At 47.5% G+C, this 13902-nt stretch overlaps 1 protein-coding gene across 1 annotated transcript in view; it reads right to left on the minus strand.

Annotated features, from left to right (window-relative positions):
- The window catches only part of EIF2AK4 (eukaryotic translation initiation factor 2 alpha kinase 4), a 271684-nt gene that overhangs the window by 205032 nt on the left and 52750 nt on the right, over positions 1-13902 (minus strand). Inside the window, exon 8 of the mRNA XM_033953235.1 lies at positions 4689-4846. Within this exon, the coding sequence (XP_033809126.1) occupies positions 4689-4846 (158 nt within the window). The remainder of the gene's footprint in view (positions 1-4688; positions 4847-13902) is intronic.

Consider the following 13902-nt stretch of genomic DNA (forward strand, 5'->3'; position numbering starts at 1 on the left):
CAGTCATTCTCAGACTGTTCCTCTGGCTCCTTCTCAGGAATTTCTACTAAAGCACACATACTTGGAGAGGACACATTCCCTTGCACAGACAACATTTCCCCATCAACTGCTGTGGAAGACCCTGACAGTTTAAGTAAGCTTTCCACAATAAACTTACAAATTCCAGGGTAAATCATAAGAACATAAGAACATAAGAACTGCCATCTCCGGATCAGACCCATGGTCCATCGAGTCCGGCGATCCGCACACGCGGAGGCCCAGTCAGGTATACACCTGATGTAGTTTTACCACCCATATCCCTCTATGCCTCTCATAAGGAGATGTGCATCTAATTTGCCTTTGAATCCTAGCACAGTGGATTCCTTAATAACCTCCTGTGGAAGAGCATTCCAGGCGTTCACCACTCGCTGCGTAAAGCAGAACCTCCTGACATTTGTCCTGGACTTGTCCCCCCTTAGCTTTAAACCATGTCCTCTTGTCCGTGTCACGTTGGACAGTGTAAATAATTTGTTTTTCTGCTCTATTTTATCGATGTCTTTCAGTATTTTGAACGTCTCTATCATGTCCCCTGACTAGGAACCCCTGAGGCACCCTTCCAGGCTTCACTTTGCCATTTTCTGGCCTCCTCAGCATCCACACACTTGTGCTTCACCTGTGCTCCATCCCAAGGCTACAGAAAGGTTATTTTCCCCAGACAAGGGGTCCTCTGTGATCCCCCAGCCTTAAGATGGGGCTAAGCTCCAGGCTCCCACAACTCCTTCACATACTTCGCAGCATTCAGCCACTTTTCAGTCAACTATCCATCGCAAATCTGGCTTTATTTATTTCATTTTTTAGCCTGTTCTCCCAAAGGAGCACAGAATGGGTTGCAAATCAGGCACTCAAACATTTTCCCTATCTGTCCAGCTGGGCTCACAATCTATCTAATGTACCTGGGGCAGTGGAGGATTAAGTGACCTGCCCAGAGTAACCAGAAGCAGCACAGGGTTTGAACCCATAACATCAGGGTACTGAGGCTGTAGGTCTATCAACTACGTCACACTCTCCTCTAGGGGTATCTCCATTGGGGAATCTATCCCAAGTGGTTTTAATCCAAATCGAGGGGTTTTTGAGACAGATGGAGGCTTTTATTCAAAATTGGGGAAAAATCTTAGATGGTTGCCACAGCAGCGTGGTCACGCTAAAAATGGCCCAGAGGACTCCTCCCCCCCCAAAAAAAAAGGGTCAAAATATTCTGAGAAAGGGTTTTTGGAGGTGGGAAACTCTAGCTACAACCCCATAAACCCTTAAAAACAGCAAAATCGTAACCCCCCCCTTCCCTAATTTTTCCATGGACTTCAATAGGTAATACTCGCTGTCTGTTTGTGCTGGGTTAGCCTACTGCAGCTGTCACAGAAACTGGAAGTGGAGAAGACACTTGCCTCTTGCTCAGCAAATCGGTCCACATACTGGGATCTTCGGGCTGCCAGTCAGACCAAACCCAACAGAGACCTCAATTCCCACAGATCTATGTGCAAGTAGGGGGAGTAATTTATGCAGCCAGTACCCATTAAGCCCTGCTGGACTAAAACCGGGTCCAAACAGCCTGCACTTAAACACCTAATAAACCAGGATGTGAGCTAGCTTCAAGGGGAACGGACCCCAAGCTCCATGAGATTCAATCCAGGCCAGCTGGACAGAAACCCCAAGGGATGCCTTGCCAGCTTTAGACCTCTGACCCACAGTCTGCGTCTTCTCCCAGGTAGAGTTCCCTTGGGTCACAGGGGGACCTCTCCAGCACTGAAAAGCCTTGAACCCCCAAGTCCCTTTCTTGGGTACTCTAGTGAAAGAGAGTACCCAAGAAAGGGACTTGGGGGTAATGGTGGACATGACAATGAAGCCAACAGTACAGTGCGCAGCGGCCGCTAAGAGAGCGAATAGAATGCTAGGTATAATCAAGAAGGGTATTATTAGCAGAACGAAAGAAGTTATCCTGCCGTTGTATCGGGCGATGGTGCGCCCACATCTGGAGTACTGCGTCCAATATTGGTCGCCGTACCTTAAGAAAGACATGGCGTTACTAGAGAGGGTTTAGAGGAGAGCGACACGTCTGATAAAAGGGATGGAAAATCTTTCATACGCTGAGAGATTGGAGAAACTGGGACTCTTTTCCCTGGAGAAGAGGAGACTTAGAGGGGATATGATAGAGACTTACAAGATCTTGAAGGACATAGAGAGAGTAGAGAGGGACAGATTCTTCAAACTTTCGAAAAATAAAAGAACAAGAGGGCATTCGGAGAAGTTGAAAGGGGACAGATTCAAAACAAATGCTAGGAACGTGTGGTAGACACCTGGAATGCGCTTCCAGAGGACGTAATAGGGCAGAGTACGGTATTGGGGGTTCAAGAAAGGATTGGACATTTTCCTACTAGAAAAGGGGATAGAAGGGTATAGATAGAAGAGTACTGTGCAGGTCCTGGACCTGTTGGGCTGCTGCGCGAGCGGACTGCTGGGCGCGATGGACCTCGGGTCTGACCCAGCGGAGGCAATGCTTATGTTCTTAACTTGAATTTTTAAAAAACAAACCCCAAAGAATAAAAGAGTATCAGAATCACACCTTTTCAGCTCGCTTGCAGGAGCTGAAGAATGTAAATTTCATCTTTCTGCAAACAACTCATGAGTAGAAGAATATCACTTATTGTCAGGATTCATATGTCCTTTGCACCAGAAAGCAGAATTAGAAAAGGTTCAAAGAAGGGCATCAAAATGATTAAGGGGATGAACTCCTTTTATATGAGGAAAGGCTTAAGAGATTAGAGCACTTCAGCTTGGAAAAGAGACAGCTGAGGGGGGATATGATAGTCTACAAAATTCTGAGTGGTGTAGAACGGATAAACTTGAATTGATTGTTTATTGTTTTAAAAAGTACTAAGACCAGAGGACAGTCAATTAAGTTACATGTTAACACTTATTTTTAAATTCTTTATTGATTTTTAAAACTTACAATAAGTGTAACAGTATATAACATCATTTCATACTTAAATACATCACTTAATAGCCTATCAACATTTAATTCAGATTCCATATCCCTCTCTCCCTTATATTCAATTTGCACACATAAGAAAACCAAAATACCCCCATCCCCATCCCCCACCTTGAACGTGCATTTTTAAGGGGGAGGGGAAATGGTATTCATTCATTGCAGTATTTTGTTAATAGCTCCCAAATATCTTGAAATTTCTTAAAATTCCCTTACTGCATGGCAATTACCCTTTCCATTTTAAATATGTGACATAGCGAGTTCCACCAAAAGTTATAATTCAGACGATCCCAATTTTTCCAATTTCTCATGATATGCTGTATGGCAACCCCTGAAGCTAGAAAATCCCGAAAAGATGGGAGCTGCAACACTCAAAGAACAAAAAAACTCCCAAGCCCCAAGCCTTGGGGCTTGGGAGTTTTTTTGTTCTTTGAGTATGGCAACCCCTGTCATAATGAGTAATAGCTTGTTATTGTTAGAAGATATTTGGCTCCTTACTCTCATTGATGTACTAAATAGCACCGTATCATAAGATAATGCCACCAGATTTTCCAACAAGCTATTTATTTGACCCCAAATTGAATTCCAAAAAACCTGTATGCATAGACAATAAAATAGCAGATGATCTAATGTCCCAGCTTCAAGATGACACATGTTAATACTTTTAAAATGAATAAGAGGAAATATTTTTTTTCACCCAACAAATAGTTAAGATCTAGAACTCATTACCAGAGGATGTGGTAACAACAGGTAGCATTTCTGTGTTTAAAAAAATTTAGAGAAATTCCTGGAAAAGTCCATAATCTGCTATTTGAGACAGACTTGGGGAAAAGCAATTTCTTACCCTAGAACTGATAGCATGGATTCTTGCTACTATTTGGGACCCTGCCTGATACTTGTGACATGGATTTGCCACTGTTGGAAGTAGGATACTGGGCTAGATGGGCCATTGGCCTGCCCCAGTATGGTTATTCTTATATCCTGCATCCCTTTGTATCCCCTCCTGCATCTCAGGACAAGGATTCTTATGGCTCCAGCTGTTCCTTTCCTTACTCTTTAGAAGCAGGAGTATGCTGGTTTCCCATTCTAGCAGAAGCTTCAGCAACCTTGTCACTGCCCACCACTTCTTTATTCCTTACGTTATATGGCTGGACTAGTCAAAGTCCTTGATCCCCTCCAGAATGGCTGGGATATCATTACCAATGACCCTTTTCCTTACTCTGTGGTACAACGGCTGGGGAAGCAGGAATCAAAGACAATAAATTCAAACTGACTGGGGTTTTATACTAATCCTAGTGTCCCTTCAGAAGGGGGTCTCCTCCTCCTATTGCTTCATTGGTCAGGAGACCCCTCCCCTTGCTCTGGAAATGGTGGGTGTATACACAAGTTAAAGTTCAGTATTTCATAGAGCCACTTGAGCTCAGTGCCATCCTCTCAATGCCTTAGAGATATCTACATTTGCAAATTAAGTTTTCATAAAAATATAACTGCATCCTGCTGTACTTCCAAAACAAAACCTTTGATTGTCATAACAATTAAATAAATTTATACATCCACCCAAACCAGGTGGCTGCTATTAATTAATCCCAGGATTGTGAATCAGAAAACAGAACAAAGACTATGAAAGCAGCCAGAAATGCAGGACCACAGACATACAAAATACATTTACCTGTTTTTTACACTTTTCAACCTTTTCCTTTTCCTGGCTGGTAAGGAACTTCCCCATCTTCTTTCGCCACTGAAGTATCCACTCGTATACAACAACAAAGTTTCCTGTAGAAACTTCCAGGGCATTGTAAACTGATTTTCCAAGCTGCTCATTCTTGCCTGTGCAAAATATATAAAATTTCTAATTACATTCACATCTCTGCAAATAGATATTAACATTACTGACTTGACACTGAGCTGTAAAACCCAAGCTCACTGCTGTCTGGAATATTCGGATGCACCAAGAATAGATGCATGTTAAACACTGAATTAGAAGGGAGGAGGAACTAAACTACCGTATTTTCACGCAAATAACGCGCACCCGTGTAAAATGCGCACACGGGTATAGCGCGCAGAAATCACGATGATATGTACAAAAACTTTTGTATACCGCGCTCACGGGTATACTGCGCATGATGCCCGACGCTCCTTTCGCCCGCCCTGACTTTCTGTGCGCTGTCCCGACTCTCCGTTCACCCCCCCTGACTTCCGTGCAGTGCCCTGACTTTCCGTGCGCTGTCCCGACTCTCCGTTCACCCCCCCTGACTTCCGTGCACTGCCCTGACTTTCCGTGCGCTGTCCCGACTCTCCGTTCACCCCCCCTGACTTCCGTGCCCTGCCCTGACTTTCCGTGCGCTGTCCCGACTCTCCGTTCACCCCCCCTGACTTTCCGTGCACTGTCCCCCCTTGAAGTCCTGTCCCCCCTTGAAGGTCTGTCCCCATCCTGAAAGCCTGATGCCCCCACCGACGTCCGATACACCCCCCCCCCCCCCGGCAGGACCACTCGCACCCCCACCCCGAAGGACCGCCGACTCCCCAACAATATCGGGCCAGGAGGGAGCCCAAACCCTCCTGGCCACGGCGACCCCCTAACCCCACCCCGCACTACATTACGGGCAGGAGGGATCCCAGGCCCTCCTGCCCTCGACGCAAACCCCCTCCCCCCAACGACCGCCCCCCCCCAAGAACCTCCGCCCGTCCCCCAGCCGACCCGCGACCCCCCTGGCCGACCCCCACGACACCCCCACCCGCCTTCCCCGTACCTTTGTGTAGTTGGGCCAGAAGGGAGCCCAAACCCTCCTGGCCACGGCGACCCCCTAACCCCACCCCGCACTACATTACGGGCAGGAGGGATCCCAGGCCCTCCTGTCCTCGACGCAAACCCCCCTCCCCCCCCAACGACCGCCCCCCCAAGAACCTCCGACCGCCCCCCCAGCCGACCCGCGACCCCCCTGGCCGACCCCCACAACCCCCCCACCCCCCTTCCCCGTACCTTTGGTAGTTGGCCGGACAGACGGGAGCCAAACCCGCCTGTCCGACAGGCAGCCAACGAAGGAATGAGGCCGGATTGGCCCATCCGTCCTAAAGCTCCGCCTACTGGTGGGGCCTAAGGCGCGTGGGCCAATCAGAATAGGCCCTGGAGCCTTAGGTCCCACCTGGGGGCGCGGCCTGAGGCACATGGTCGGGTTGGGCCCATGTGCCTCAGGCCGCGCCCCCAGGTGGGACCTAAGGCTCCAGGGCCTATTCTGATTGGCCCACGAGCCTTAGGCCCCACCCGTAGGCGGAGCTTTAGGACGGATGGGACAATCCGGCCTCATTCCTTCGGTGGCTGCCTGCCGGACAGGCGGGTTTGGCTCCCGTCTGTCCGGCCAACTACCAAAGGTACGGGGAAGGGGGGTGGGGGGTCGTGGGGGTCGCCAGGGGGGTCGCGGGTCGGCTGGGGGGGCGGTCGGAGGTTCTTGGGGGGGGGGCGGTCGTTGGGGGGAGGGGTGTTTGCGTCGAGGGCAGGAGGGCCTGGGATCTCTCCTGCCCGTAATGTAGTGCGGGGGGGGGTTAGGGGGGCGCCGTGGCCAGGAGGGTTTGGGCTCCCTTCTGGCCCGATATTGTCGGGAAGTCGGCGGTCCTTCGGGGTGGGGGTGCGAGCGGTCCTGCCGGGGGGGGGGATGTATCGGACGTCGGGGAGTCGGCCGGGCAAGAGGGCTTGGGCTCCCTCTTGCTCCGATCGGGGATGCGGGTGGGAGCGCGTGCGAGCGGTCGTTCGGGGTGGGGGTGCGAGCGGTCCTGCTGGGGGGGTGAATCGGGCGTCGGGCGGGGTGGGAACTATGTTTAAAAACTTTTGTATACCGCGCTCACGCATATAACGCGCGAGGGGTATGCGTGGTAGGTAAAAACACGTATAACGCGCGCGTTATATGCGTGAAAATACGGTAAACCTTAAATTTATAGACCGGGTTTTCTTAAAAAAAAATGAAGCTCGATTCGGTTAACAATCATATGGTGAGCCAGTAATAATAAAACAACAACAACAACAAAAAATCAGATTAACCTAAATATAAAAGTAATTTAAAAAAAAAAAAAAAAATTTAAACAGCGTGAGTTGCTAAATGCTTAGAAAATAAAAAAGGCTGCTGAAAAAGTTCTCAGCCCAACAAACAAAGTTGGGGCAATCTCCAATGAGGATTATATAAGTGGAGGGGCATAATCGAAAGGAACGTCTAAGTCCATTTTCGTCTAAGTCGCAAGTCATCCAAAGTAAAAATTTTCGAAAAATATGTCCAAAATTTTTTTTGTTTTGAAAATCGTCTAACTATACGTCCTACCGATCTGATCATCCAAGTTGCTAAATCGTCCATCTTTATACCACATTTTCGTCCAACTTTTCGTCCAAGTCAAAAATGCCTGGAACAAGCCCTGTTGGACATGGGAGAGGTCTGCAAAGTGATGGGCTGAACATCCAGACATGGCACCTAAATAGTGGGGTACCTTAAAGGGCACTGCTATGAACTTCACAAAAAGGGTGCCACGTCTTCTCCTCCCTACAGCTCCCTTATAGGTCATGGTGAGCCCCCCAAACCACCTCCAGAATTCCCTAGACCCACTTATCTACTACCTCACTAGCCCTTATGGCTACAGGAGCCACTTATATGCCAGTACAAAATAATTTTCGGGGTGTATAGGGGAGTGCACATGTTTAAGTATTAATGCAGTGATTACAGGGGCTTATTGGCATGGGTCCTCCTCTCCATGAGTCCCTAACCCACCCCAAGACAGCTTAAGCCGCCTCTGTGCTGGACGACTAGGCTTTCCTATGCCAGGCAGCAAGGTGATGATGGTCTGGAGGCTGAATTTTAAAGATGTGATTACGATTTTTATGGGGTTGGGGGGGTCAGTGAACACTGGGGTAGTGTGTGGGGGTCTGTATTATGTGTTTGCAGTGCTTATCTGATGGCTTTAGGTGGGTTTTTGTGACTTAGACTAGAGAATGACACGGTGAAAAAATTGGTCCCCGTCACCGCCCCGTCCCGTCCCCGTCTCACCATCCCCGTCACCGCCCCGTCCCCGTCTCACCATCCCCGTCACCGCCCCGTCCCCGTCTCACCATCCTCTTCACCGCCCCGTCACCGCCACTGCCACCCCATTCACCGCCCCGTCACCGCCACTGCAATCCCATTCACTTTTCTTTATTTACGTATAAAGGAAACATCTTTAAAACTTTAAAACTTAGTTAAATATTAGTTAATAACTATACAAAAACAAAACACGCAGAGAAAAAATTAATTAATATAAATTCTCAAAACTGACACATTTTGATCACTAAATTTAAAATAGTTATTTTTCATACAGTTTTTCAATCACTAATCTTCCACCACCCCTGGGGCAAGCAATGCAAAAACAAACACGACATGTACTTTAAATGCTTACAATGTTAGCCTATATGGTAAGTAGACGCGGCCGCTGTACCTAATCGCGGCAAAGGTCTCCCTGCCGTGATTAGCATAGTGACCGCGGCTACGGCTGCAAGTCTCCCCTCCCCCCAGCGATCACGGCAGGAGGGCACCCAACCCCTCCTGTAGACCCCCCCAACGGCCCTCCCGACAATCGCAGCAGAAGGGTACCCAACCCCTCCTGCCGGTCCTCCCAATGGCCTCCCCTAAGATCGCCGGCAGGAGGGTACCCAACCCCTCCTGCTGGACCCCCCCCCCCCAACGAACCCTCCCACCCCGGAACCCCCTTAGTCTTATTTTCCAAGTTGGACCGGACGGCTCCTCACACGTATGGCCAGCAAGCTTGCCTCCGTCCAAATGAGGCGGGCCCGCCCCTACCCTGCCCAACCCACAGGATCCTAGGGCCTGATTGGTCTAGGCACCTAAAGCCACTCCCGCTATAGGAGGGGCCTTAGGTGCTTGGGCCAATCAGGCCCTAGGATCCTGTGGGTTAGGCAGGGGAGGGGAGGGGCGGGCCCGCCTCATTTGGACGGAGGCAGGCCTGCTGGCCAGACGAGCGAGGAGCTGTCCGGTCCAACTTGGAAAGTAAGACTAAGGGTGGTGTTTCGGGATGGCGGGGTTTGTTGGGGGAGGGACCGGCAGGAGGGGTTGGGCACCCTCCTATTGGCGATATAGGGGGCCGTTGGGGGTGCCGGCAGGAAGGGTTGGGCACCCTCCTACCAGTGAGGGCGATCGTCGGGGGGGGGGGGGGCGGTGAAAACACAGGTAAATAGCGGTTCCTAGAAGGGGGGACATTGGCCTGCGGGGACAAATCTATTCACCGTTTTTGCGGTCGGTGAAAGGATTTGTCCCCGCGTCTGCGGCGATTTGCTAATGAGGTCACCATAACCCGCAGCCACGCAGCGGTTCGCTGCGGGGATCGCTCCCCGTGTCATTCTCTAACTTAGACCATGTTTTTTTTAAAATTTATTTATTATTTATTCGATTTTTTAGCCCGTCCTCCCAAAGGAGCCCAGAACGGGTTACAAAGTACATCCATAATAATCCAGACAGAGTAGAGATGACAGTTTACATAAATTACAATATAGACATGACAATAAAACATATGTACTAAGTTTTAAATGGTCTAAGTCACAACGTCCAAGTTCCGTCGATCCTGTGCTGTATAACTTTTGGTTATACATGCTGTACGACTAAGTCTAAGCCAGCCCATGTCCCACCCAACTCCCGCCCTCGACACTCTTCCTGAAACACCCCATTTAGCTTTGGTCATTCAGCGGCACTATGAAAGCCTAGGTCACTTAGAAATACGTCCAAAACCCATTTTCATTATCGGCACTTGGACGTATTTTGACAATGTTCGTCCAAGTGCCGACTTAGGCCGGTTTTTGGATGTTTTTTTCTTTCGATTATGAGCCCCTTAGTCTAGTGATTTTTAACTTTTTTTGTTCCATATTTTCCTGATGGAATTGAAAATCACTGGACTACGTTTATAACTCTCGATGGAGTCTGCCCCAACTTTGTTGGTTAGGCTGAGAACTTTTCAACCGCCCCTCATACGCTGCTGGGCTCTGGTTCAGCTACCCGGTAGTTCACATAGGCTGGCTTGTGTCCAGCTAGGTCAAAGATATCGGTTGGTAAGGTTCCAAGTGAAATTTGGCCTACCTGACTGTTGTGGGTTAATCCATTAAGGTGCCACCTGCCATTCATTGTTATTTATTGAAATATTCTCAAGTAGACAGATGAAATTCATAAGCAAATAAAAAAAACAAACCAAACACTCATGCGTGCAGTTGAGTAAAAGAAGGAAATATGAACACTGTATGCAATTAATGGAGCCTCTCTCTGGTGGCACAGAGATATCATATACAGTCAAAGGGACAGAGGGCTCCTTTTATCAAGGTGCGCCACAGGGGTTAGCGCGTCGGACATTTCATCATGCGCTAACCCCCGCGACAAGCCAAAAAACTAACACCTCGTCAATGGAGGCGTTAGCGACTAGCGCGGCAGGCGGTTTAACGCGCGGTATTCCGCGCGTTAAACCCCTACCGCGCCTTGATAAAATGACCCCTGAGTCTCATGGCTCCAGCAAAGGCAACATCAGAGGATAAACAATCTCTTTTCGGTTACCACCAGCAAAGGAAAGAAAGCATCTAGAACTTACATTTTTTTTATTTTACATTTAAACATTACAAACTATAATTTCCAAGATACATTCTTGTAACAGAAATAAGAAGAGTATCAAAATGAAAAATGAATCGAACTTTGATGTTATTTTCATTCTGCAGTATGAGATAACAGTGTGGCTCAGTCAGCAAAAGAAGCAGAAACAGTTTGGGAAACAAGAACCTACTATTGGTCTACTTTACAATTAAAATGCAACCCTTTTATTTGATTTACTGACTAAGAAGCTAGTATATAGACCCAGGTATTATCCATCTGTATAGGTTCATCTGAAATTTGCTTGGGGAAAACCAGGTCCTGCATAGGGTTTTCCAGCACAAAAGAAGGGTCAGATTGTGATCACCTCCAGTACAATTAGAACAGCTGGAGTTTCTCTAACTCAGTACAGTGATTCTGGATATATCGGGGTGGAAAAAATGAAGTTTTTCTACCATAGCTCAAGTATATCAGATACAGTACACTCTATATGATTTTATAATTCTGCCTGGCGTTAAAGTATAAAGTTATTGCCAGACCTAAGAAATGATTTCTAACTTGGATTCTGAACAACTGAGCCATTTGCCTTCAGACAGTGTTAACAGGGATGATAAAGAAATGGCCAAGTGCAGCTCACTATCTTCTCAGACTAATTAACAAAGCATGGCTGGGTGTGCCAGTAAAAAGAATTACCACAGGTTCGCACTGTGGGGGAAGTCATGGCAGCGATTGGGGCAGAGAGCGCGTAGGAGAGTCAGGGCAGAGAGCGCGCAGATTTGGGGCAGAGCAGGCCAGCAGGAGAGGAGCAGAGAGTCGGGGCAGGGAGCAGGAGAGGAGATTCGGGGCAGAGCAGGGCAGAAGAAGAAAATTGCGGCAGAGAGCAGGAGAGTTGGGGCAGAGAGCGCGTAGGAGATTTGGGGCAGGGCGGCAGGAGAAAATTGCAGCAGAGAGCAGGAAAGTCGGGGGCAGAGAGCTGGAAAGTTGGGGTAGACAGAAGACAGAGAGCAGGAGATGGCAGTCGGAAAGCAGTGAACAACTGGTCCCCAGCAGTTGCTTGCTTGTGATTGGTGTTGCAGGGTTTTTGTTAGTGAATCGATGCCTGCCTACATTTCAATGCCGTTCCCCCTCATTTGCATGCGCGGATCAGAGAATGATTGGGACAGAGGTTAGTGAATCGGATCGGAGGGAAATCGGGTCGCAAAGGTACACGATCAGTTTGCTTAGTGAATCTAGCCCACAGCCCCTGAGTTCCTGCCTTAGGATTGGACAATTGCCCCTGGGTTCTGATGCCTCATGGGAACCACCCATATTTATAAAGCCAGAAGATTTACCCATCTTCCTCCCTTTTTTCTCCTTTTCTCCTGGAGATCATCCTGCTGCAACATCTCTCCTATACACCATGGAGTAAATTCTCTATTAGTACGTTTAACTTAGGCGTGCTTTGGACGTCCGGCAAACGTAAATAACAATTAACTATATTTAGGCGTGAGATAGACGTCCCGCAAAATAGACGTGCGCAAAATAGACGTCCCTCGTCGCACAGAATAGACGTCCTTCAAAATAGACGTGCGCAAAATAGACGCAGGTATCTGAACCGTCTCTAATGGACCCGTGATAAACGTGAGTACGGGTTTGTTTTTTGTTATTTGTTTTTTTTAAAATTATACTTTATATATACTCTTTATTATCACACATTCAGCATTGATAAGTATAGGATGATGAAAAACATAACTAAAACACTGTATCAGAATTGTAAGAAATATGTTATGTTTCAAAGGAAAACTAGAAAATGAAACGTACCGAGTGGGTGTTGAACTTACATTATCAGTAATGGAAGGTGGGAACCAGTAGATGTGTGCTACACAGAAAGCTATACAGGAATGTCATACTCACCTCCTATTAGAAGTGGAAAGGATAGGACTTTGAACACCATATAGACTTTTTATAAACTTCATTTAACTTCCACAAAGACTGGCAGGAAAGGCACCCTAACTCATCCAATAAGCTTTCTCTCGATTTGCCAGAGACATTATTTCAGAGAGGATAGTTTAGAAGTGATATCTTGCTCCAAAGAACACTCTCCTGGTCTTAAAACATTCCTACTATCAGCTCATTCTTCACAACAAGAAACACAATCAAAACACAGATTCAACCTGAATGTGGCTTCCAGTTCACAGGAAGAGGAAATAGCAAGCAGCACAATGCTGATCTCATTGTGACATCATCAAGGTGCACCTGGAAGGTAGATATGCCACAAGTAAAAGACAAGCCGGGACTTGAACTCACAACCTACAGATGATCGAGATAGTGCTTTTACTCACTGACCTACACCTGTGTCTCTAATTCCTCTGTCATAGCATACCTTAGTAATGTGCTAAAGTATACTCTACTTAGCTATCATATCACAGTCAGTTGAGGCTCAATGGTGTAAAGCACTGTTGTCACGGATGCAACACCCATATTCTTAAGTATGGTTCAATAAATGTAATACAGAGTCAAAATTATGCTGTTTATTTTATCAAACCCAAGCTCAACTTTTTAATGTATTGTGTATAGTCTCGCTAATGTGTTTGTGATGAAAATTAGATGTGATACGTGTATATATATAAACCCTAGCCACGCATGCGCACATACCTGCGTGCTTCTGTGATCTCTGCTCTGTGATCAGTAGGTCTGTGGCCAGCAGGAGTGCAGATGCAGCAGCCAGGTGACTCCCCCCCCTCCCTCCCTCCCTCACCACCAAAATCACCACCGCCAAAGCTTCCTCCTTCTGGCCAGCCGGGAGGAGGGCTCCGAGTCGCTGAAGACTGTCCCAGATCGCTCATAAATTAACCTTTTCATCTGAGGTGTGAGGCTGCGGTGACCTTGCTCCCCGGCTCACTAAGGTTTCATCTTAAGAAATTCAAATGCATTGTAGAAAATGCAAGTGACTATTCTGTGTCATCCTAGACACCCCTGCAACACCCCAACAACACACTCCTGCAGCATAAACCCCTCATGTTATAATCAAGTAAAAGACAAGCTGCGAGTTGAACTCATAACCTATGGATAACTGGTACAGCTTGTTTACTAACTGAGCTACCGAGCTACTTAACTGTAGCCCTAACCCTAACCATAAAGTAGCATCTGACATTATAGAAGCCGTTAGAATTTTGAAATAGTTTTGGACGTTCCTTGGGTGTTCTTAGATCAAATATACCTGTAGATACTTGCAATGATTACCCCTTGTCAAAGCTTGTACCTAAAGCCATTTCTGGAGACTCCCATTCCCAAGTCCCCAACATAGCTCAG

The sequence above is a fragment of the Geotrypetes seraphini genome, chromosome 7 (assembly GCF_902459505.1).
Source record: "Geotrypetes seraphini chromosome 7, aGeoSer1.1, whole genome shotgun sequence".
NCBI lineage: Eukaryota > Metazoa > Chordata > Amphibia > Gymnophiona > Dermophiidae > Geotrypetes > Geotrypetes seraphini.